This window comes from Cherax quadricarinatus, chromosome 59 (assembly GCF_038502225.1).
Source record: "Cherax quadricarinatus isolate ZL_2023a chromosome 59, ASM3850222v1, whole genome shotgun sequence".
Taxonomy (NCBI): Eukaryota; Metazoa; Arthropoda; class Malacostraca; order Decapoda; family Parastacidae; genus Cherax; species Cherax quadricarinatus.
In genome coordinates this window covers 6315479-6339576 of record NC_091350.1, presented here as the reverse complement: position 1 = coordinate 6339576, position 24098 = coordinate 6315479, and the positions used below count along the sequence as shown (strand labels likewise).

The 24098-nt window shown below is 40.9% G+C and overlaps 1 protein-coding gene across 1 annotated transcript; it reads left to right on the top strand.

The window, feature by feature from the left end:
* Nucleotides 1-5031: 5031 nt before the first annotated feature.
* LOC128698756 (serine-rich adhesin for platelets) lies at nucleotides 5032-22870 on the top strand. Its single transcript, XM_053791113.2, has 7 exons — nucleotides 5032-5194; nucleotides 5637-5758; nucleotides 9655-9850; nucleotides 13086-13214; nucleotides 14234-14351; nucleotides 15063-21508; nucleotides 22132-22870. The coding sequence occupies exons 1-7, from the start codon at nucleotides 5143-5145 to the stop codon at nucleotides 22308-22310; spliced, it is 7242 nt and encodes a 2413-aa protein (XP_053647088.2). The 5' UTR covers nucleotides 5032-5142; the 3' UTR covers nucleotides 22311-22870.
* Nucleotides 22871-24098: the final 1228 nt, after the last annotated feature.

The window sequence follows — 24098 nt, the reverse complement described above, 5'->3', positions numbered from 1 at the left end:
AACGTGTCGGAATGTTTCCACCCGCCGGGAATCGAACCCGGGCCCTCCGTGTGTGAAGCGGGAGCTTTAGCCACCAGGCCTCTAAATGTTAAGGGAGGTACCTGATAGGGTTACTTGACCAGTAAAGATGCATGGACCAGTAAAGATGCATGGACCAGTAAAGATGCATTTTTGGTAAAAATACTATAAAGAAAAACCTAAAAACGCAAACTGACTTCCGTTTGTAGGTTTTAAAAGCACTTTGTTCTGTCTTTAAGTCTTTATCATTTCAATAACAGATCTCAATTTGATTGATGTTCTACATCACTTCCGTCGCAAATGCTTAGTTTTCAAGTTGCGACCCCTCAAGGAAGGTTCCTTGATGTTGGTGAGGGGCTCTTGATTTAGGGAATTGGATCTGTGCTCCAGTTCCCTGAATTAAGCCTGAATGCCTTCCACATCACCCCCCCAGGCGCTGTATAATCCTCCGGGTTTAGCGCTTCCCCCTTGATTATAATAATAATTCAAGTTGCGACGGAAGTGATATAGAGCATCAATTAATTTACTACATATTTCCCCAGAAACACATAAGCCACATCAGAAAATCGTTGGTTGGGTGAAACTGAAAATTGTCCCTGCATTCTTTAATTCTCATGTCCTTATCTATGGTGGTAGGCCATATATCATGCAAAACATAATGATTAGTTTAGTTATGAAAATGGTAATATAAATACCATTGTGCATTGTTCTTGGACTCAGTATGATTTCTGTTTAAGTAAATTGGAGATCAAGGAGGATGAATTAGTAAAATATTCGTAGCCCAAATCACTAACCTAATCTATGGTAAAAGTTCTGTATATGACTCCTTTCTGGTAACGTTTTGAATTTTTAGATGCGCAGCCAGAGGAAAGGGGGCTACAAGGGCCATATCCCCCCAATTGACAGAAAAAAAAATTAATAATTAAAATATTAATAATATAATAGGTACATGATGTCACTACTTTAATAGCCTAATCTAGTAATACTATGCTGTCTTGAGTTTATTCTCTTTAAAATGCATGATTTAACAAGATAGTTATAATGGCTGTTGGTAAATGGTTTTGGTTGTCTTGATGTACTTTCTCTATTAAATTTAATCTAAATAGCCAGAATGTATTTAATTAGACCTTAAACAGGCTCACACCGACTCCCCCCCCAAGCTGGAAGGGGTCGCTTCGCTTACCCGTAACTCAAAGGGGGCCCGCCAATCTGAATAGCCTAGGGCCCGGAGACTTCTTAATCTGGCCCTGGTTATGACAGTGGTAGGTATCGAAGGGGGACATTTTTTGCGACCTAGGTGTCCCAAATTCCTACTTGTCTATGTAACATTGATAAATAATAATTATCTTTGTTATCATTTACTGTTATGTACATAATTAGTTACATTCAGATAAATGCAATTTTCCACATGAATGGTAGTTTGGAATGGGGTAATATCCCATGGAGCAGGGAAATATGTCTGTTGTCTAATTTGACATAGATCATGTAGCTGGTTCATGCGGAGGTCGGTTCCAGTTTTTTCGATCCATCTGGAAGGATGTTCACCAGTGCTGAGGAAAGTTTGGAGGGCTTCTGTGCAGGGGTTTGAATGGGCTAACCTAAGCATATTGACCCCAATAAGGATATTTCTTTCAGTAACACGATCTCTAATGCTTGGAATATTAAGTTCTTTCCGCATATTTAAAATTTTGGCAGTACGAGGGCAGCCTAGGATGATCCTCATTGCTTCGTTTTGCAGTTTTTCCAGCCCTCCAAGCTTCCAGTCAGACACGAGTACAAATAGTGGCGCCACATAATCAACCAATGATCTAATATAAGCAAAATACATCATCTTCACAATTTTAACATTAGCACCATACCTGGGATGAAAACCTGCCACAACTCTAAGTGCTCTCAGCCTTTCTTTGTATTGGCGACAAAGTCTCGTTACAACAAATCCAAGTAGTGGAACCTCAAAGCCTAGATACCTGTATCTGCTTACATATTCTAGAAGAGACCCATCATGCAACTAGATCTGACGAACTGTGCCTCTCTGCCGAGGAGGACGCCTGTTGAGTATCTTTGTTTTATCCCCTGAGATTATTAACCCCAGGTCCTGACACGAGGCTAGTACATGATTAAGAATGTTTTGGGTGTTGGAGAATCCGGTGGTGTGAATCATTATATCATCAGCAAAACTAACCATATAATGATGGGGCTGGCTAGGCATGGCATTAAGTAAGGCATTAATCAGAATATTGAAAAGGGTGGGACTAAGCACACCTCCCTGTGGGGTTCTTAATTCAAAATCTTTAAGTCGGTTCCTGATCAGCCGGGCTGTGGCTCGTACGTTGGTTTGCGTGCAGCCAGCAGTAACAGCCTGGTTGATCAGGCTCTGATCAACCAGGCTGTTGACCCCCGGAACTCTCTCCAGGTAAACTCCAGGTAAACACTTCTATGTCCCTGGAACAACACAGACGACTTTCTGTTGGACAGGTAACCTTTAATCCAGCGGAGAAACTATCCTCCAACATCCATTCTGGCAAGTTCACTAATGATTACATGTCGGTTGGCTACATCAAAAGCGGATTTAAGGTCAAGGAAGGTAGTGTATGAGCTGTCAGTGTGCAGAGTGAGAAAGGTGGTAATGCAATGATGCACACTCCTTCCATGCGTGAAGCCATGCAACCGGGGAGACAAGAATAGCTTAATTCTGTGCCATAACTGCAGTTTATCGTCATTACATACAAGCTACCAGTTGTAGGCAAGTGTTGGTGGTTATCATCACACTTTAAGGACATAGCTGTTAGAGTAGGTCCTCTACACTAGTAAGTCTAATCTCATTAAACTTTAGAAGGCGAGTGTGAGAGTTAAAGTGGGAGGTGTTGACATAGCTCTGGTTATTCCTGATTAATCGAGAGCACTATGAAACATTTTATGGAACGTTGACAGGAAAGATAAATCATAATTTTCAGATGGAAAACTCTGGAAGATTCGCTACAAATTTGCTCACTGAAATGTATCCGTATACAAGCAAGCGGCTTCACAGAGAGTACCATAAACTTCTAGTGAAAAACGGACGCTATGGGTATACGTACTTAAAGAAACTTAACTAAATGTAAACGGACCAAAACTTTTATGTGTAAGGAGAACATCAACAAACCCCTAGCTCTCTTCATGAGGTGTGGTGCATATGTTGGTCTGCTTGAAGCTGACACTAACAGCCTGGTTGATCAAACTAGCAGCCGGGAGGCCTGGTATGAGACCGGGACAGGGGGGGGAATGACCTCCCGAAATACAGGTAACCTACAGGTAGCAACGACACTGGTTTAATCGTGCTGGACTCAGCGGTCTGAGTGGATTCATGATAAGTTGAAAATACGTATTGTATAAAACAGCTCGTTTCTTCCTTTTGACTAATGATGTACGAGTCTGCATATAATCACAGATGTGACGTATGTGTGGATGATTCCTAGTGGCAGTGTGGAGGTATGGAGGTAATGTGGCAGTTGGGCAAGTGGGAGCCCCGCATGTATAATTGGTATTCCACCCTCCCAACTTAATTGTTTGCTATATTCTTACAATTCTTAACACTGAAACGTGTTGGTGCATCCAAACTTAATTTGAGCGACACGAGATGCTTGCCTGCAACTTACAGATGTGGTACGTTTATGAATAACGGAGTCACGGCCCACTTTTTCGAGGATTCCCTCGCACATTAAATTCATAGGTAGAGGTACACATAAGTACATTTATACTACCTAGTGATATATGTGTAAATTACCTAAGATAACCCAAAAAAGTCCTTGTGAATTAGTAATGTTTCCGCCCGGGATCGAACCAGGGATTTTGCGCGTGAGGCGCACGTTGTAACAACTACACTACGGAATCTCCGATTAAACCATAGAATTGTATAGCTCTTCTTACTGTTACATAGAGGAAGCCACATTTATATGGCTCTTCATACTGTCATACAAGGAAAGCCACGTGTATGGCCTTATATATTGCCATTCCGGGCAATATATAAGCGCTACATACTAACATGCTGAAGAGAATCCCATCAGCGGGTCGATATATACAAACCAATGATTCTACGTTTCTGTCTCCATGTGGGTTATTGAGCATAGGCTCTAGAAAAGAGATGTGCTTTGTGCTTTCATCTGAGACTTGAAAGTATGAAGAGATTTCTGACTTTTAACAGACACACGCTAAAACCTTCGTCGTCTTCAAGTAACTAATGCGATAGCCCTAACTTTCCGAGGCGGAGTGAAAAGTTGATGTGTGAATAATTTTAATTTCCAGTGTAACCTGGAGTTTACCTGGAGAGAGTTCCGGGGGTCAACGCCCCCGCGGCCCGGTCTGTGACCAGGCCTCCTGGTGGATCAGAGCCTGATCAACCAGGAAACCCATCACTTCAGTTGCTTGAGTAAAATATTTGGGAATCCCCGTTGATCCAAGCATGTCAGGAGAATTGATGAGGAATATTGTAGTAAAGCGAATTTCAAATTAAAGTTCTACAGACAGGCAGTGTCTACCTACTGAGGCTCGCAGGACCCTAAGATAAGAGTTTGTTTGGATTTTTAATCCCGGAGGGTTAGCCACCCAGGATAGCCCAAGGAACTCAGTGCGTCATCCAGGACTGTCTTGTCTTATTTCCACTGGGGGGGGGTCCTTAAATCTTGTCCCCCAGGATGCGACCCACACCAGTCGACTAACATCCAGGTATCTACATGCTTGCTAGGTGAACGGGGACAATAGGTGTAAGGAAACACGCCTAGTGTTTCCATCCTTGTCGGGACTCGAACTACCCACACTCAGTGTGTGAAACGAGAGCGTTGCCTAACAGGCGAGGCCTGGTCGTGGACATGGCTGCGGGGGCGTTGACCCTCGGAATACCTTCCAGGTATGATGGGTGTGTTAAGCAAACAGCTCTTGTTCTGACGTTTTTTAAAATGTAATTTAAATGAGGGTGGTCACGAGTGAATTTAATTGTGTTAATAACAAATGTATATTTTATTCATCTCCACAGTGGGGCTGAGTCTGTTACCACCACGTCCACAGGCGCATGTAGAAGAGGTGGAATGTAGGGCCAACAACCCCCTCATTCACACAGGGACGTGCTACCTCTACACCACCTGCATCACCATGGGAGGAGCTCCCTCCGGTAGCTGTCCCTCAGGGGGCGTCTGCTGCATTAGTTAGTATTCACAACTAACCCACAAATTTTGATTTTAACATGCGCTTTGAACCACAACTGTTGCAAGGTGATGTATGAATAGACTGAGATGTTTAAATGGGTCCCGAACCAACACAGTAAATGACCATATGACCTGTCTTTGAAATACTCATTTGTGCTTAATTGTTATCTGTTTACAATAATGTTTACCACTGAATATATCATTGCTTAGTTTAATCTTAAGTTAATTTTAAGCATGCCCATAATGCTCTGCATACAAGGGGCTTTGGCATGTTACACTTAACCACTGTATTTTTTTGTACTTCAATGTATCATGTTCAAATTAATAAATAAATAAATAAATTATCATATCATGAGGGATAATTGGATAGACTGAAATATTTCTGAATCTTTTCACTCTTCCATCTGCAGCCAACACTCTCGCTCTCTTAATATTCAACAGTACCAACGGTGTGCGGGGGGTCAGTACAGCACAACAGGACATGGTTCGTCAACAGAGAATTCCCTGAGCGGTCAACAGATTCTGGCGACTGTGTCATCAGGGTCAAGAGGATCAGCCCTGAGGTGAGTGTCAAGGTGACCTCCAAGGGAAGGGATAATAATAATATTTATTTATTTATTTATTTATTTATTTAATGTCTTTGCAAACAGTACATTGAGATTGTGTATATACAATAGTGGGTTGCAATGCAAAGAGAGCCTCTATTATGCCTTGGCATTATGGGCCAACTTAACATTATTGGCTCACATTCTACTTAATACTAAGAAATAGTATATCATAGTTGTACATTAGGAAAGTAATTATTTCATAATTGAACAGTAGAATATTAATTATAAATGAATCAAAATTTGTATAATACAAAGATATACGTATTTATATTCTAAAATGCTTTTGTGAAAAACAATGATTCAATTATATTCCTGTCAACAATGGATAAAAGGTTCAATGTGATAGTTTCAGTTATGATGTGGGAGTACATAGGTGAGTAAATGTATACTGAGTATTTAGCAATTAGTCTAGGTGATTAAGTGGCTTTTGAGAAGAGTCTTAAATTGATTTTCAGACTGGGTTACTTTAATATTTTCTGGTAATGAATTCCATATTTTGGGGCCCTTTATGTGCATAGAGTTTTTACACAGTATGATATGGACACGAGGTATATCAAAAAGAGATCTGTGTCTTGTGTTGTGGTCATGTGTCCTATTTAGGTTGGTGAGGAAAAGTTTAAGTGGGGGGTTTATATTTGCGTGTATTGTTCTGTGTATGTAGTAGGCACATGAATAAGTATGGATGTTCTTAATGGTAAGCAGATTCAGACTTTTGAAAATTGGTGGAGTATGCTGGTGGGAGTGGGAATTTATCATTCTTACTGCTGCCTTTTGCTGGGTTATTAGGGGTTTTAAGTAAGTTTATTCAGGTATACACAAATACAGTTACATAGAATTATCGTACACAACAGCATATGTGTAGAGAACCTAGGATAACCCAAAAAAGTCAGACAGAGTGACTTATTTCCATTGGATGTTGTTGATCCCCATGCACAAATTCCATATGTAAGATAAGGGTATATGAGTGAATGATACAGTGCGAGGAGAGCTGATTGTGGAACGTAGTACCTTATCTTTGATAGTATGCCTATTTTCTTGGAGATTTTCTTGGTGATTTGTTGTATGTGTGTCCGGAACTTAGGCTACTTTATTTACTACATGTACATGGTATACAGGCCTAGCTGACATCAATGACATACAACTATATAGAAAACCGCTTGTTATGCAGAGCAATTCGGGCAAATTAGGTCAGTTTTGTCCCAGGCTGCGACCCACACCAGTCCACTAACTCCCAGGTACCCATTTTACTGATGGGTGAACATAGACAACCAGTGTAAACACGCCCAATGTTTCTACCCTCGCTGGGAATCGAACCCAGACCCTCGCCGTGTGAAGCGAGAGCTTCAGCCACCAGAACATTGGCCTGGTGGCCCGTGGCCACCCGAATAGGTAAAACTGGTCAATTAGCAAGAACTCGTTTAAAATTAAATCCTTTCTAAAATTTTCTCTTATGCGTTCAAAGATATATTTTTTCATTTATGGTAATGTAAAAATTAATAATTTTGTACCAAAAGAACCTTAGAAAACTTACCTAACCTTATTATAACAAGCGCAATTTAATTTAACCTAATCCAACTAACTATATTTTATATAAGTTTACACTAATTTAATAATAAACAAACACAATGAAATATATTTTTTTCATTAGGTTCAGAATGATTTTTGAAAAATTGTTGCATACACAATTTTTCGCTTGCCTTATTCGGCAAGAAGATCGTTGCTATTTAAGCCACAATCGCAAGTTTTTACCTATTTGGCACCAAGACAGACAGACACACAGACAGACAGACACATACACACACACACAGTAGCGATCAGTGAAGAGGCGGGGCCAGGAGCTGAGTCTTGACCCCTGCAACCACAATTAGGTGAGTACAATTAGGTGAGTACACACACACACACACAGTGTTGGACACAATACATACAACCGAGGAAGAAGTGAAGAGAGCTTCTGAGCGAGCTAGACACCTCAGAGGCAATGGAGCCAGATAACATCTCTCCATGGGTCCTGAGAAAGGGTGCAGAGGCACTATGTGTACCCCTAACAACAATATTCAACACATCTATCAAAGCAGGGATGTATGGAAGACAGCAAATGTAGTCCCAATTTTTAAAAAAGGAGACAGACAAGAAGCACTATAGACCAGTGTCACTGACATGTATAGTATGCAAAGTCATGGAGAAGATTGTCAGAAGAGTGGTGGAACACCTAGAAAGAAATGAGCTTAACAACAGCCAACCCTGTTCTATGACAGGGTGACAGCAGTAAGACAAGAGAGAGAGAGGTGGGTAGATTGTATTTTCTTGGACTGTAAGAAGGCATTTGACAGTTCCACACAAGAGATTAGTGCAAAAACTGGAGGACCAGGCAGGGATAACAGGAAGGCACTACAATGGATCAGGGAATACCTGTCAGGAAGACAGCAGTGAGTCATGGTATGCGGCAAGGTGTCAAAGTGAGCGCCTGTGATGAGTGGGGTTCTACAAGGGTCAGTCCTAGGACTGGGGCTATTTCTGGTATTTGTGAACAACATGACGGAAGAAATACTCCAGTGTCCCTGTTTGCAGATGATGTGAAGTTGATGAAGAATTCAATTGGACGAGAACCAAGCAGAACTACAAAGGGATCTGGACAGGCTGCAGGCCTGGTCCAGCAATTGGCTCCTGGAGTTCAACCCCACCAGGTGCAAAGTCATGAAGATTGGGGAAGGGAAAAAGAAGACCGCAGATGGAGTACAGTCTAGGGGGCCAGACTACAAACCTCACTCAAGGAAAAAGATCTTGGGGTGAGTATAACACCAGGCACATCTCCTGAGGCGCACATTAAACCAAATAACTGCTGCAGCACATGAGTGCCTAGCAAACCTATGAACAGCATTCCGACATCTTAATAAGGAATCGTTCAGGACCCTGTATACTATGTACGTTAGGCCTGTATTGGAGTATGCGGCACCAGTTTGGAACCCACATCGAGCCAAGCACGTAAAGAAACTAAAAGTGCAAATGTTTGCAATAAGATTAGTCCTCTGCGAGGAGAGGTTAAGGGAAATTGACCTGACGAACCTGGAGGACAGGAGAGATAGGTGGGACATGATAACGACATATAAAATACTGAGAGGAATTAACAAGGTGGACAGAGACAGAATGTTCTAGAGATGGGACACAGCAACAAGGGGACACAGTTGGAAGTTGAAGACACAGATGAATCACAGGGATGTTAGGAAGTATTTCTTCAGTCACAGAGTAGTCAGGAAGTCTAATAGTTTGGGGAGCGATGTAGTGGAGGCAGGATCCATTCATAGTTTTAAGCAGAGGTATGATAAAGCTCATGGTGCAGGGAGATTGACCCAGTAGTGGCCAGTGAAGAGGCAGGGCCAAGAGCTATGAATCGACCCCTGCAACCACAACTAGGTGAATACACACACACATAAGGTGGACAGAAACAGGATGTTCCATAGGGGACACAGAAACAAGGTGTCACAATTGGAAGTTGAAGGCTCAGATGAGTCAAACAGATGTTAGGAAGTATTTCTTCAGTCATAGAGTTGTCAGGAAGTGGAATAGTCTAGCAAATGATGTAGTGGAGGCAGGAACCATACACAGCTTTAAGATGAGGTATGACAAAGCTCATGGAGCAGGGAGAGAGAGGACCTAGTAGTGATCAGTGAAGAGGCAGGGCCAGGAGCTGAGTCTCGACCCCTGAAACCACAATTAGGTAAGTACACACACACACACATACATAAGGATGCAGTGTATCTTATATGAAGTTGAATTTTATTTTTAATACAGTACATTGAGGCACATGTTTCTGGTAATGTATACTTCCAAAGCCCTGTTACATGCTCTCGTAGGTGAAACAGATTCGCTTAGATTTTGAGTCACTGGAGTTAGGAGCTCCTCGTCAAGGGCAGTGTGAGGAAGATTCCTTCACCATCACCACCACTTCGTCCTTAGTCTCCACCACCAAGAACTCCACTAGCACTTCTGCCAGGGACAAGAATGCAATGCTTCTCCCTCCTCTCTGTGGAAACAACTCTGGTCAACACAGTGAGTTTAAAACTTTTTTATTTTAAATTTTGGAGGGTTAATAACTCTAGGGAGACTTTGCCAAAACTCTGTCTAGGTCTGATATCAAGCCCAGATCCTTTCTGTTGTGACTCAGGAGTCTTGAGATGTTATTAATATATGTGAAGTGCTATGTTGGGACTCTACAGTGGGCCATAGAGACAATGGTGAGTCAGAAGTCTGAAGGAATGTGATGGATGTGGCAGACTATGGTGGATCAGAGGGACTGGTAGCCTGATGGGCTGTGATAAGTCTGAAGCACTCTGCTGTTGCAGTGTACACTGATGGTTCTAAATCCCCCGATGGTGTCGGGAATGCAGCTGTTTTTCCCGACCAAAACATAAGAAGTCATTTATTAGAATCGGCTAGTATTTTCACAGTGGAGTTGTAAGCAATTCTCACTACTGCCAAGCACATTGCAACCATATCCACCTTGTCATTCATATTTTCGGACTTGCAAGGTTATAGGCTGTCCAGAAATTTGACTCCCATCATCCTATCATACAGCTTTAGCTGTCACATTTCTAACAAGCACAAAGAAGTTGTACTTTGCTGGGTCCATGGATATGCAGATTCAGCTGCTCAGTGAGCCAGTCAAAACCTTCAGGTTTTCCATAGGGGCATTTCTTTCTCGGACTATTTTTCAGTGCTCTTACCGCCTCTGCAACTGCTGGAAAGGATGTTGGTCAGCTTTGGACCACAACAAATTGTTGTCTTTCATACCATGTTTAGGATTTTGGCCATCTTCCCACCGTTGTCGGTTTGGAAGACCAAACACTCGTGTTCATGCATGAAACATGAATATCATTTGGAGAAACAGCTGGCACCGCTGTGTGGACTGTCATGTTGCATTGTCCGTCCAGCATTTATTGTCTGTCAGGATGCACGCAGGACCTACATCCGACATCTAAATCACCCCAACACACATTTGCTGATCTTGTTGAAAGTCCACCTCTGATGCAGACTGTCTCATTGACATTTTAACTGAAACTAACCTATTGCATCAACTTTGATTTCAGTTTTGCTTGTACTAATCCCAATCCCTACTAACCCCCAACTTTGCACAACCCTGCCTTTTGCTCATTCTTAACTTTTGCACAGTTCTACTCTCACACATCTCTTCCCACAGCGCTGTGGCCCTTGCAGTTTAACACTTTACATACTACTACTACTACTAATGAGTAAGGTGGGTCAAGAGGGATGTGCTAGAAGATGAATGTGTGAAGGCTAGGAACGAGGGCCAGGAGTGTGTAGGGTAAGGGTTAGTGTAGGTTGGGGGGAGGGGTTAGTGGAGAGTGCAAAAGGTAAATAAAATCAAAGTTAGTGCAATAAGTTAGTTCCTGTTAAAGGTTAAAGAGTGTCTGCATCAAAGGTGGGGCTTTCAGCAAGGTTATTCAGGGTAAGGACTGTTGGAATGGCGGAGATGTTGGATGTGAATTCCAACTGCTCGCTGATAGATAGGAAAATCCATTAAGATATTGTGAACTGACAGTGCAACCTGGCAATCTTCACAGAGTGGGTGACGGGCATTTATCTATGAAGTATCCGTGAGTGAAGTGTGTTATCAATATTTAGGCAAGAGAGGGCGGTCTCCCTAACACAACAGCAATGAGAAGAGGATATCCAGAAACCTAAATGTGGTTTAACAGATAAAAATTTATTGTGGTCCACCATTGCCAGTGGTTGCGAAGTTGTTGAGTGATAATAAGAAAAAATAGTCCGAGAAAGGAAGACCCCTACATAAAATTAGAGATCCTGAACATCACGTCCAGGGACCCAGCAGAAAATGACTTCTTTGTGTTTATTAGAAATGTGGCACAACCAAAGTTGTATGTTAGGAGGATGAGATGAAAGGAATAAAATTTCTGAATAGCCTGTAATGCATAATGGCCATGAGAATTGCATACAACTCGGCAGTGAAAATACTGGCCGATTCTAATAAATGACCTTGGATGATTTTGTCAGAAAAACCACCACATGCCTTACACCTTCAGGGACTGAAAACTGTTGGTGTACACTGCGATAGCACGAGAATGAGAATGGAAGGATCAAGAAAGTGAGGGTGAAGTTATGGTAGGTAAGTGAGCTTTTGCACATGGAAGTGGGAGAGAGCAAACATGAATCGCTGGGGTATCCCAAGGTGCAGAGAAGAGCAAGAAGCAGGGTGGGTGTAAAGAAGAAGCATATTATTATTATTCACAAATGTGCTAAAATTGAATCAATAGTGGAAAAATATTAATGTTTTATATATCTCTATTTCTGTCCCCTGTTTATTTTATTACAATTACACTGCATTTGAATTTTAATAAGCTTCATCTTCGACATTGAAGATAACAGATAAGTATTGATATTTTTAGTGTTGTAGTTTATATGAATGTGTAATTTATTTTGTAACACCGGTCATATCCCCACAAAGAAGAAAACTTTTTCACTGTCACTCATTCAGTCACTGTTGCCAGAAGCACACTGACATCACAGTGTAGATGGCTCTCCAAACAACATCTCCACCCCACCTCCAGACTGCAGGCGCTGTAATTCCCACCTCCAGACTGCAGGCGCTGTAATTCCCACCTCCAGACTGCAGGCGCTGTAATTCCCACCTCCAGACTGCAGGCGCTGTAATTCCCACCTCCAGACTGCAGGCGCTGTAATTTCCACCTCCAGACTGCAGGCGCTGTAATTCCCACCTCCAGACTGCAGGCGCTGTAATTTCCACCTCCAGACTGCAGGCGCTGTAATTTCCACCTCCAGACTGCAGGCGCTGTAATTCCCACCTCCAGACTGCAGGCGCTGTAATTTCCACCTCCAGACTGCAGGTGCTGTAATTCCCACCTCCAGACTGCAGGCGCTGTAGTTCACACCTCCAGGCTGCAGGCGCTGTAATTCCCACTTCCAGGAATCAAATCTGGCTTATCGGTTTCCCTGAATCCCATCGTAAACATCACCTTGCTCACACTCCAACATGTCAGATCATAAAACCCACTTTCCTCCATTCACTCATAACACGCTCACAAAAGCCTGTTGAATGTCCAAGCCTCTAGCAATCCTTCCAACCTTACCTAGGACAATCTCTAACTCTCCTGTCCACCCCAGATTTACATGCCCTCCTAGTCATCCTGTTTTCCTCCATCCTCTTTTAAATGTCTTAACCACCTCTACCTCAACAATGCCTTCTGCAATATTATGTTAATTTTTGCTTATCTGATGTTAATTTCAGTGTATTTGAAAGTGGAGGACAGTGAGATAGAGGTACGTGTGGTCCTTGGCTCTCAGAATCAGTTTCTCCAAGCCATCCCTCAGCGTCAGTGGCGGGTCCTCATTATCCAAATTGATGCTAGATATGCAGGTACTTTACCTTTCTCATATTATGCATTTCACATTAAAGCAAAATAATTTACCTATAAAAGAATATACTGTATAAACAATGTTTATACATTATATTCCAGATGAAATAAATTGTTTTTTTTTTCAACAAACCGGACATATCCCACCGAGGCAGAATGACCTAAAAAGAAAAAGGAAAGTTTCTCTTCTTAAAATTAGTAATTTATACAGGAGAAAGGGTTACTAGCCCCTTGGTCCTGGCATTTTAGTTGCCTCTTACGACATGCATGGCTTATGGAGGAAGAATTCTGTTTCACTTACCCATGGATGTAAGAGGAAATAAACAAGAACTAGCAAGAAAATAGAAGAAAACCCAGAGGGGTGTGTATATACTTTGTGACATGCAATTGTAGTGTCACCTAAGTGTAAGTAGAAGTAGCAAAATGTACCTGAAATCTTGCATGTTTATGAGACAGAAAAAAGACACCAGGAGTCCTACCGCCCACAGGATGGGTATGAGGTGCATAATAAACATATTAAACTAACGTGTAAAACAATTATAGGCTTCCATTTTACACTCGCTTGGCAGGACGGTAGTACCTCCCTGGGTGATTGCTGTCTACCAACCTACTACATAGGATTATTATTATTATTATTATTATTAATACTACTAATATTATTTAGCTGGACTAGTTCTGTGAAAAGTGGAGGGAAGTACAGTACTTCACTGAAGGATAGGTGAGGATGTTGCAGTTCGGGTCATTTGAATTGAGGTGTCTGTGCACTTTTGGCAAGACAGCAAGAGAATTAATGATGGTGAATATTTCCTTCTTTAGGTTATTCTGTCTTGATATGAAATGCCCAGTGGTAATAAAATAAAAAAGAATATTATTATGGTATTTGTGGTCAGTTGGTGGGTACAGTACTGTACATACTACATAACATCCACTGACATTATGATTGTTTAAGTAAAAAAAAAAAGGCAGAAACAATTTGTGGATTTCTTAATGTCAGTCATATTAACTCATTATTTTCTTACAGCTCCCCCTGGGTGTCTTCAGTACTACAGGGAGATATCATCTAAGGTGCGCTCTCTCAACTATGGAGAAAATTTCAGGGATAATCTCAACTATGACATCTGTTTCAGTCAATTGGCCAGGTGAGGAAAAAATCACATTTGATAATTTTTAAGGGTTGCAATACATATTTATAAAAAGATGGCCTATGTGTAAAACAAAAAAATGCATTAATGGCAAGCTGAATGGCTATGAATGTGCCCTCTCCTCTGGTGAGGGGTGCCTGGGGATCACTTCTCAGGTGAATATTTTAACAACCTACCATGTAGGTCTTTCTGTTCTCACCAAGATGTTCTGACTCTCCCTTGAACTGCTCTTAAATGACTATTCTGTTTGACATTTACATTTCAACATCTCTTTGAAATATTTTACCCAACCAGAATACGTATCTGTATAATTTAATAGTCTCAGTATTACAGTCATCACTTGAAAATGATTTTCCTTTTTTTACCATTACTCTTTGAGTGATCTCCAGTGAGCAGATATTTTAAAAATTTGTATAAAAATCACCTTAGTGATAAATATATTCTTCATTCTTCCCTGTCTCAAACTCATGCCTTGAAATTATTAACCTTAAGACAATAGAATTAGTATTAAACAGTGTTTATATGTAGCTTTAATATATGAATTAAGAAATAGCTAATAAATATTGTACAAGTGAAATAGTATACATGAGGCACTATATGCTCTGTAATGGACAAAAGTAACTTATATTTTGGAAATATATATGGTAATGCACATGAAAAGGGTTGGGCATGATTTTTCAATAATCTTACAAGAAAATTAATTTACAGATCCCAAAAAACTGATGAATCTTGCAGTCGTAAATTCACCAATGTTCAAGTAAACCAGTCTTTGTCTTACTATCGCCAAAGTGACATCAATAATAAAAGAAGTGAAGTAAAGACTGATAACAGGGATAGAAGAAATGCAGAAAATCATAAGCATGGTAGACATAGATCATCTAGGCAGTTGGCTTCTGTAAAAGAGCAAGTTAGTGATGCTTTTTATAATGTAATTGGCAAAGTCACAAAAGCTGTTGAAGTTCAAACTGAAGCTGACCTGAGAAATGCAGGCAGAAGTAGTCAGACACACAATAGCATTCCTCTCACATTATACCAGCAGTATACTGCCACACAGTCCAGCAGAAGCAGCAATGTTACACAAGATGATGCCACACACATAAAGACTGAGTCAAGTGACCCGAGTCTAATAACTGCCAACGAAGAGGAGAAAAATATGGCAACAAAAAGTGAACATGAAGCACTTCCTATTCTTTACTCTGTGGGTAACGAAGAAGTCATTAGCCAGATTAATCGTGTTGTCCAACAACTACAACAAGAGCAGTTAGGACATGGAGTCAGTAACATTAAACAGGATTCACCTGTCTTTAATAAGACAGCACTATTTAATGTATCTGAAATTAATTATCCTGAAGACAGTGAAACAAAGGTTCATGATGGAAACATGTATGGTGGGGTTAAAGATGATGTAACTGTGAGGGTTCCTGACACGAAGGGATCAAGTGTGATAAATTCAGATAAGATAATGTCAGCCTTTCTTTCAGCAACAACAAAAGTTACAGATTCATTGACTGATAACACAGATGTTGAAGGTCTTAAGATTGAAACAGTCAATACTCCAGATGGTAGCAGTATGCTGCCTCAAGGAGGCTCACCAGTTATACAACCTGGCAAGTTATTAAACAATTCAACTAATAAAGTTCGGGTAGCAACTTCTGAAGTCATGGCACCTTCTAGCCCAGTAATAGCTAGTAAAGTAGCTATAGCTTCTACTGGTGAAGATACAGTAACCTCCAGTAAAGTAGCTATAGCTTCTACTGGTGAAGGTGCAGTATCTTTTTCTGGTGGAGTAGCAGTATCTTCAGATGGAGATGCAGTAGCAGTATCGTCTACTGGTGAGAGTTCAGTAATTTCTTCTAGTAAACTAGTGGGCACTTCTAGTCAGGTACCCATAGCTAACATTGGTGAAGATGTGATAACTTCTATTGATGAAAGCGTATTAGTACCTGCCGAAAAAACAGTAACTATTGCCAGTGTAGATCCAGGTACCTCTGATAAAGGAACATTGCATTCTAGTGGAGAACTAGCAACATTCAGTGAAGGTCTAACCTCTAATAAGGATTCAGGAACCCTTGACAAGAATCAAACCACCACTGAGAACAATCAAACCACCACTGACAAAGATCAAACTACCACTGACAAGGATCAGATCACCAATGACAGGTATCAAACCACCACTGACAACCAAACCACTGACATTTATCAAACCACCACTGACAACCAAACCACTGACATGTATCAAACCACCACTGACAACCAAACCACTGACATGCATCAAACCACCACTGACAAGGATCACACTACCACCAACAATCAAACTACCACTGACAAGAATAAAAATACCCCTGAAAAGAATCAAACCACCCCTGAAAAGAATCAAATCACTACTGGAAAGACTCAAACCAACACTGACAAGAATCAAACCACTATTGACGAGAATCAAACCACCACTGGAAAGGATCAGACTGCTGGCATAGCTGAAACAATCTCAAACAAGGATCAGACAACCTCCGAAAAGGATCAGACAACCTCCAACAAGTATCAGGCAACCTCTGATGAGGATCAGACAACCTCCGACAAGGATCAGACAATCTCCAGCAAGGACCAATCATCCTCCGACAAGGATCAGACATCCTCTGACAAGGATCAGACATCCTCCGACAAGGATCAGACATCCTCCGACAAGGATCAGGCAGCCTCCAACAAGGATCAGGCAGCCTCCGACAAGGATCAGGCAGCCTCTGACAAGGATCAGGCAGCCGCCGACAAGGATCAGGCAGCCTCTGACAAGGATCAGGCAGCCGCCGACAAGGATCAGGCAGCCGCCGACAAGGATCAGGCAGCCTCTGACAAGGATCAGGCATTGTTCAACATAGATTCAATGACCTATAATGATCTCATACCTTTTGATAATTATCCAGCACTCTTTAATGAGGGGTTTTCAACCATTAATTTAGGTTTATCAACCTTCAGTAATTTTTTGTCAACATTCAATAATGGTCTGTCAACCTTCAGTGAGGGTCCATCAACCTTCAGTGAGGGTCCATCAACCTTCAGTGAGGGTCCATCAACCTTCAGTGAGGGTCCTTCAACCTTCAGTGAGGGTCCATCAACCTTCAGTGAGGGTCCTTCAACCTTCAATGAGGGTCCTTCAACCTTCAGTGAGGATCCTTCAGGCTTCAGTGAGGGTCCTTCAAGCTTCATTGAGGGTCCATCAACCTTCAGTGAGGGTCCATCAACCTTCAGTGAGGGTCTTTCAACCTTCAGTGAGGGTCTTTCAACCTTCAGTGAGGGTCCATCAACCTTCAGTGAGGGTCCATCAACCTTCAGTGAGGGTCCTTCAACCTTCAGTGAGGGTCCTTCAACCTTCAGTGAGGGTCCATCAACCTTCAATGAGGGTCCATCAACCTTCAGTGAGGGTCCATCAACCTTCAGTGAGGGACCATCAACCTTCAGTGAGGGACCATCAACCCTTGGTGAGGGACTGTCAACCCTCAGTGAGGGACTGTCAACCGTCAGTGTGGGACCTTCAGCTCTTGGTGAGGAAACTTCAACCCTCAGTGTGGATCAATCAGCCTTCAGTGAGGGGTCATCAACCCTCAGTGAGGGTACATCAACCTTCAATGAGGGTCCACCAACCCTCAGTGAGGGTCCATCAACTTTCAATGAGGGTTCATCAGCCTTCAGTGAGGGTCCATCAACCTTCAATGAGGGTCCATCAACCCTTAGTGAGGGTCCATCAACCTTCAATGAGGGTTCATCAGCCTTCAGTGAGGGTCCATCAGCCTTCAGTGAGGGTCCATCAGCCTTCAGTGAGAATCCAGTACCATTTACTGAGGACCTAACTACCCTTAATGAGGCTCCATCCACTTTAAATCACCAAGGAATTTTAGGACTGAAGGAGGCCATCATTGTGAATGACCAGATGAAAAATGAAGATAAGCGTAATGTAGACCAAATGCTAGAAAAGTTGAAAAGCCAGTTTCTTGCAGATTATTTAGCTAATAACACAAAATCTCTAACTGAAATGGGTGTAAAGTCTGCATCAGATAATGACACTGTTGGAGTGATAGGAACATTTGGAAATGTCATGATGCATGGAGAAGCCACAGATAATGATTCAGTGCCAGAGATTAAGGTGGAGATGGGCAGCAGTAATGCAGCATTCAATGTCCCCTCTGGTACTGATGTGGAAGTTAACAGCATTAAGTTAATACTTGATTCAGCTGGAGCAAGTGACTCTGCTATAACACAAAATTCAGACATAAGTGACCTAGATGAGGCAGTTAACTCAGAACTAACAAATATTTTTGATATAACAAGCGACTTGGATGAAAAAAATTACTCTGCCCTTCTTGTGACAAACGACACACAAACAGATTCTGCAAGTGGCATGGCTACTGAAAATGTCCTTCCCGAACTGAGCATAGTAAACCCTGACAGCATATATGTTCATGATAATCCAATGCTCGGTGACCACTCTGGAGATGATGAAAGTGTTGAAGAGGGCTCCAAGGTATCAGCTATTGGCATAGCTGATGAGGTTGGTCAAGTTTTAGATGCTGTTCATCCATCAGGTGGCACACCAGATACAGTGGGTTATGTAAAACATGAGAGCCTGGAAAAAAATCCTGTGGTATTGAAGGATGGGGAGGTAAATCCAGAATCAAGCATTGAAGTGACACATCCTCTAATTAAGAGTAGTTATCACAAACTTCAGTCTAGCACCAATAGTAAACTTGATGCAAACCTGTCCAATGATGACATCCAGTGGCTAATCCTGAGAAATGAAACAAACCAGAATGATGGAGCTGCCAGTTCAGCCCCTCCTCTCCCAGATGAAGTTGCCATATCCTCTGGCATTGGCTTTAGTTCTGATATGGCAACAATAAATTTAGAATTGTACAATAGTTCCTCAAAGCCCAATGACCCTGGAATACATGGCAGTACAGTGGATGAAACTGTATATGACAAAACAGGCACACCTATGTATGGCATAGCAGCAAACACAACATTAAATAATAGTTCTTCAGATTCATTATTAGTAATCAGTGCACATGACTTGACAGTAGGCATCAGCAAATCAAACTTGACAGTAGATATCAATATACCAGAGTCAGTAATAGAAATCAATGCACAAGAGTCAGTAATAGAAATCAGTGCACCAGAATCAGCATTAGAATTTAGTGTACCAGATTCATCAGTGAATAGCAGTGCACCAGCTTCAATAAAAATCAAAGAACCAGATTTAGTAGAAATCATTGCATCAGATCCAACAGAAGAAATCAGTGCACCAGATTCATTAGTAGAAATTACTGCACCATATTCATTGCTAGGAATCACTGTACCAGATTCAGAAGAAATCACTGCACTAAACTCAACATTAAACAGCAGTGCACCAGATTCAATAGCAATAGGTGCACCAAATTTAATAGAAATCAATGCACCAGATTCACTGATAGAAATCAGTGCTCCAGAGTCAATGATAGATATTAATGCACCAGAATCAGTAGAAGAAATTAGTGCACTAACTTCACTGCTAAACAATAGTGTGCTGGAATCAATAATAGGAGTTAGTACACCAGATTTAATAGAAGAGATCAGTGCATCAGAATCAGTAGAAGAAATTACTTCATTAAATTCAACATTAAATAGTAGTGTGCCAGATTCAACAGAAGAGAATATTGCACTAGACACTATAATAGAAATCAAAGCACCAGATTCAGTAATAGAAATCAGTGCACCAGATTCAGTACTAGAAATCAGTGTACCAGATTCATTAGTAGAAATGGATGCATTGGATGCACCCTTAAACAGCAGTGTGCCAGATTCCATACTAGAAACTAATGTGCCATTAAACAGTAGTGCACCAGATTCAATACTAGAAATCAGTGTATTAGATACAGCATTAAACACCAGTGCACCAAATTCAGTGGTAGAAATCTTTGCACCTGATTCAGTTGTGGAAATCTTTGCACCAGATTCAATGGTAGTAGTCACTATACCAAATTCAACAGTAAACAGCACTGCACCAGAGTCAGTAGAAGTCAATGCACAAGATTTGATAATAAGCATTGGCACACAAAAGTTTACAGTTGAAATCAGTGAACTAAATTCAGTAGTAATCACTGCACCCAATTCAACATTAAACATCAGTTCAGAAGACTTATCAGTAGATGGCATTACAGAAGACATCAGGGCAGAAGACTTATCAGTAGCTGGTGTTTCAGAAGACTTATCAGTAGCTGGTGTTTCAGAAGACTTGTCAGTAGCTGGTGTTTCAGAAGACTTGTCAGTAGCTGGTGTTTCAGAAGACTTGTCAGTAGCTGGTGTTTCAGAAGACTTGTCAGTAGCTGGTGTTTCAGAAGACTTGTCAGTAGCTGGTGTTTCAGAAGACTTGTCAGTAGCTGGTGTTTCAGAAGACTTGTCAGTAGCTGGTGTTTCAGAAGACTTGTCAGTAGCTGGTGTTTCAGAAGACTTGTCAGTAGCTGGTGTTTCAGAAGACTTGTTAGTAGCTGGTGTTTCAGAAGACTTGTCAGTAGCTGGTGTTTCAGAAGACTTGTCAGTAGCTGGTGTTTCAGAAGACTTGTCAGTAGCTGGTGTTTCAGAAGACTTATCAGTAGCTGGCATTTCAGAAGACTTATCAGTAGATGGCATTACAGAAGACATCAGGGCAGAAGACTTATCAGTAGCTGGTATTTCAGAAGACTTGTCAGTAGCTGGTGTTTCAGAAGACTTGTCAGTAGCTGGTGTTTCAGAAGACTTATCAGTAGCTGGCATTTCAGAAGACTTATCAGTAGTTGGCATTGCAGAAGACTTATCAATAGCTGGCATTGCAGAAGACTTATCAGTAGCTGGAGTTGCTGAAGACTTACCTATAGATGGCAGTACAGCAAACTTCTTTGTAGATGGCAGTGCAGCAGCCATAGCTGTAAATGGCAGTGTAGCAGGTACAACTGTATATGACAATTCAGCAGATACAACTACAGGTGGCAGTGCAGCAAACACAACTGTAGTCAGCAGTGCAGCACTTTTGGAAGAGAATTCCCATACAAATGGCAACAGATGTGGTGGTTCATTCCTTCTGGTGAATGATGTTCCTATCTGTGGCAGTCAGTTCAGACAGGAACCAATCATCAGTGATGACTACGAGGATGGTGAGTTCTCTGTAGTTGTATACACAGTATTAAAGCCAGTAGTTAAGTCAAGAATTTATTTTGTTAATTACAAGTACATGTACGGAATGGTAAATAAGTAATTCTGCAGATGGCTTTATTATTAAATTTATGGGGATGTGGTCAACCTATAAGTTATACAGTATACATTAGGAATAAGAGGCATTCAGGTTTGATCCAAAGTGAAAAGTAACTCAAATTCCCTGGATCAAGAGGCCTTCACTGGTGTCAAGGTACCTTTCATGAATGAAATTGGTTTTGTAATTAGTAAATAAACATGACGAGCGGAATAAATGAATGCCACTGATGCTTAAACAAGAGCAGCAGTAACTACAGTACTTAAAAGGAATAAATATTCCGTTTGAAAAAAAAAATAAGAATCATAAATTACTCGGAAAATCTGAACCAATGTGGTCCTTGATATTATAGACCTACAGAGTTTAATATAAATTCATTAAGTTGTATTATAGAGAATACTGTACTGTATTAGACCAGCCACCTTCAGTATGGCAGACTACTGTTTATTACAAGGTTTGATACTTTTATTATGAATTAAGATATGCATTTTGCCTTAGCACTGCTAACCTTAAGTTTTCAATTAACAGAACGTTTTGAAGATGTGGAGAGGCTGTCAGTGCGAACATTTAAGGGAGCAACACAAAGCCTTCAATTTTCTTTGGAATACAACACAATCTGTCCTATTGCAAAGGAGGAGCCAACCCCAAAACCAAAGGTCAAGAAAAATGTTACTCTCTTGCAATATCTTCTTGGATGGTATCGTTGAAATGTGTTCAACTTTGGCTGGCTCACTACCAGAAGACAGTGACTGATGCTGCATCATTCAAATTCAAGCTAAAAGAGTAGGAATATGACATACTAAATGCTTCTGAATCTTCTTGATGAATTTACTGTTAAGTGGAGATTATTATTATCATTATAATCAAGGGGGAGCACTAAACCCATAGGATTATGCAGCGCCTGTGGGGGGATGTGGAATGTATTTAGGCTTAATTCAGGGAACTGGAGCACAGATCCAATTCCCTAGATCAAGAGCCTCTCACCAGCATCAAGGAACCTTCTTTGAGGGGTGTTAAGTGGAGAAACTTTAACCTATTGTAGGATTCAGTGAACACCCACTTATGCCCTATTTATATTAATTTTTTCTTAATATACTGTATACATTTAAATAATAAGTTTTTCTCTTGTCTAAGAAATACTACACAGTATAGTTATTGCATAGTTCTGTTTGCCATTACTCTATTTCTGAAGTCTTTCCAAAAACTGTCAAAGGAGTTTTCAAATCTAGAAAAGCAAAATAAACCTGGTACAGTATATATTACAATATATATATTGTAATACTTATCCTCATTTTCAAAAGTAACTTTGTTAATTTAATATAAAACAGAAATATAACTTAGTTTCGAGGACACAAGTGTTATCCTTGCATCTAGGGCACATTTCCATATGATGGTGATATTTTACTTATAGTACAGTGGACCCCCGGTTAACGATATTTTTTCATTCCATAAGTATGTTCAGGTGCCAGTACTGACCGAATTTATTCCCATAAGGAATATTGTGAAGTAGATTAGTCCATTTCAGACCCCCAAACATACAAGTACAAACGCACTTACATAAATACACTTACATAATTGGTCGCATTCGGAGGTAATCGTTATGCGGGGGTCCACTGTAGTTAGTTTAGGTTATGTATGACATCTGTCCATCTCATCCTAACCTAATGCAAGTGATACAAGTAAAACATTATGCTTACACAGTACAATTATGTTAATGTGCACCCTGTATTTAGGATATTACTTATTTGTTCTCACACGAGAGAAGGGGTTACTAGCCCCTTGCTTCCAGCATTTTAAATGCCTTTTACAACATGTTAGGTAAATGGACACAGATACAACTAATGTGACATTTTATTGTCAAACAATAATGGCTCGACAAAGCTCCAATGTGAAATGTTGCCGCAGCAAATGTCACATTAGTTGCATCTGTGTCTGTTTATCCAACACTTTGTCGGTAATTCTACCATTATTATTTGTACAACATGCATTACTCATAGAGGAAGAATTCTACTCCACTTCCCTGTAGAGTCAAAAAGAAATACAGCCTCTCCTCACTTAACGACAGAGTTCCGTTCCTAATACCGTGTCGGTAAATGAATTCGTGGCTAAACAAGGAGCATACTGTAATGGTAGTGTGTTCGTCATCCATCTTTGATATTGCTTTAATGTCACCCTTGCACCATTTATAACAGTTTTAGTATATTTTTAAATGTTTATACAGTAGTGTACTGTACATTGTAATAAACAGGATAAAGAAATCAGCTCTAATATACATTAGGCATGCATACTGGTCAGAGAGCCCGTAGTAAACGAGTACGTTGCTAAGTGAGGAGAGGCTGTACTACAAGGACAGGAGCTATTAAGAAATTAGAAGGAAACTCAAAAGAGTATGTATACACACACATGTACATGCACAGCTGCATGTGTAGTATGAACTACGTGCAAGTAGTGGTAGCAAGATGTACCTGTCATCTTATATGTTAGTGAGACAAAGG

Bases quoted from the DNA above. Each gene is read 5' to 3' on its own strand.
- LOC128698756 (XM_053791113.2), top strand. From the start codon at position 5,143: ATGGGAGGAGCTCCCTCCGGTAGCTGTCCCTCAGGGGGCGTCTGCTGC. The intron at 5,759-9,654 runs GTGAGTGTCAAG...ATGCTCTCGTAG, and splicing joins TCAAGAGGATCAGCCCTGAG to GTGAAACAGATTCGCTTAGA. The intron at 9,851-13,085 runs GTGAGTTTAAAA...TGTTAATTTCAG, and splicing joins AAACAACTCTGGTCAACACA to TGTATTTGAAAGTGGAGGAC.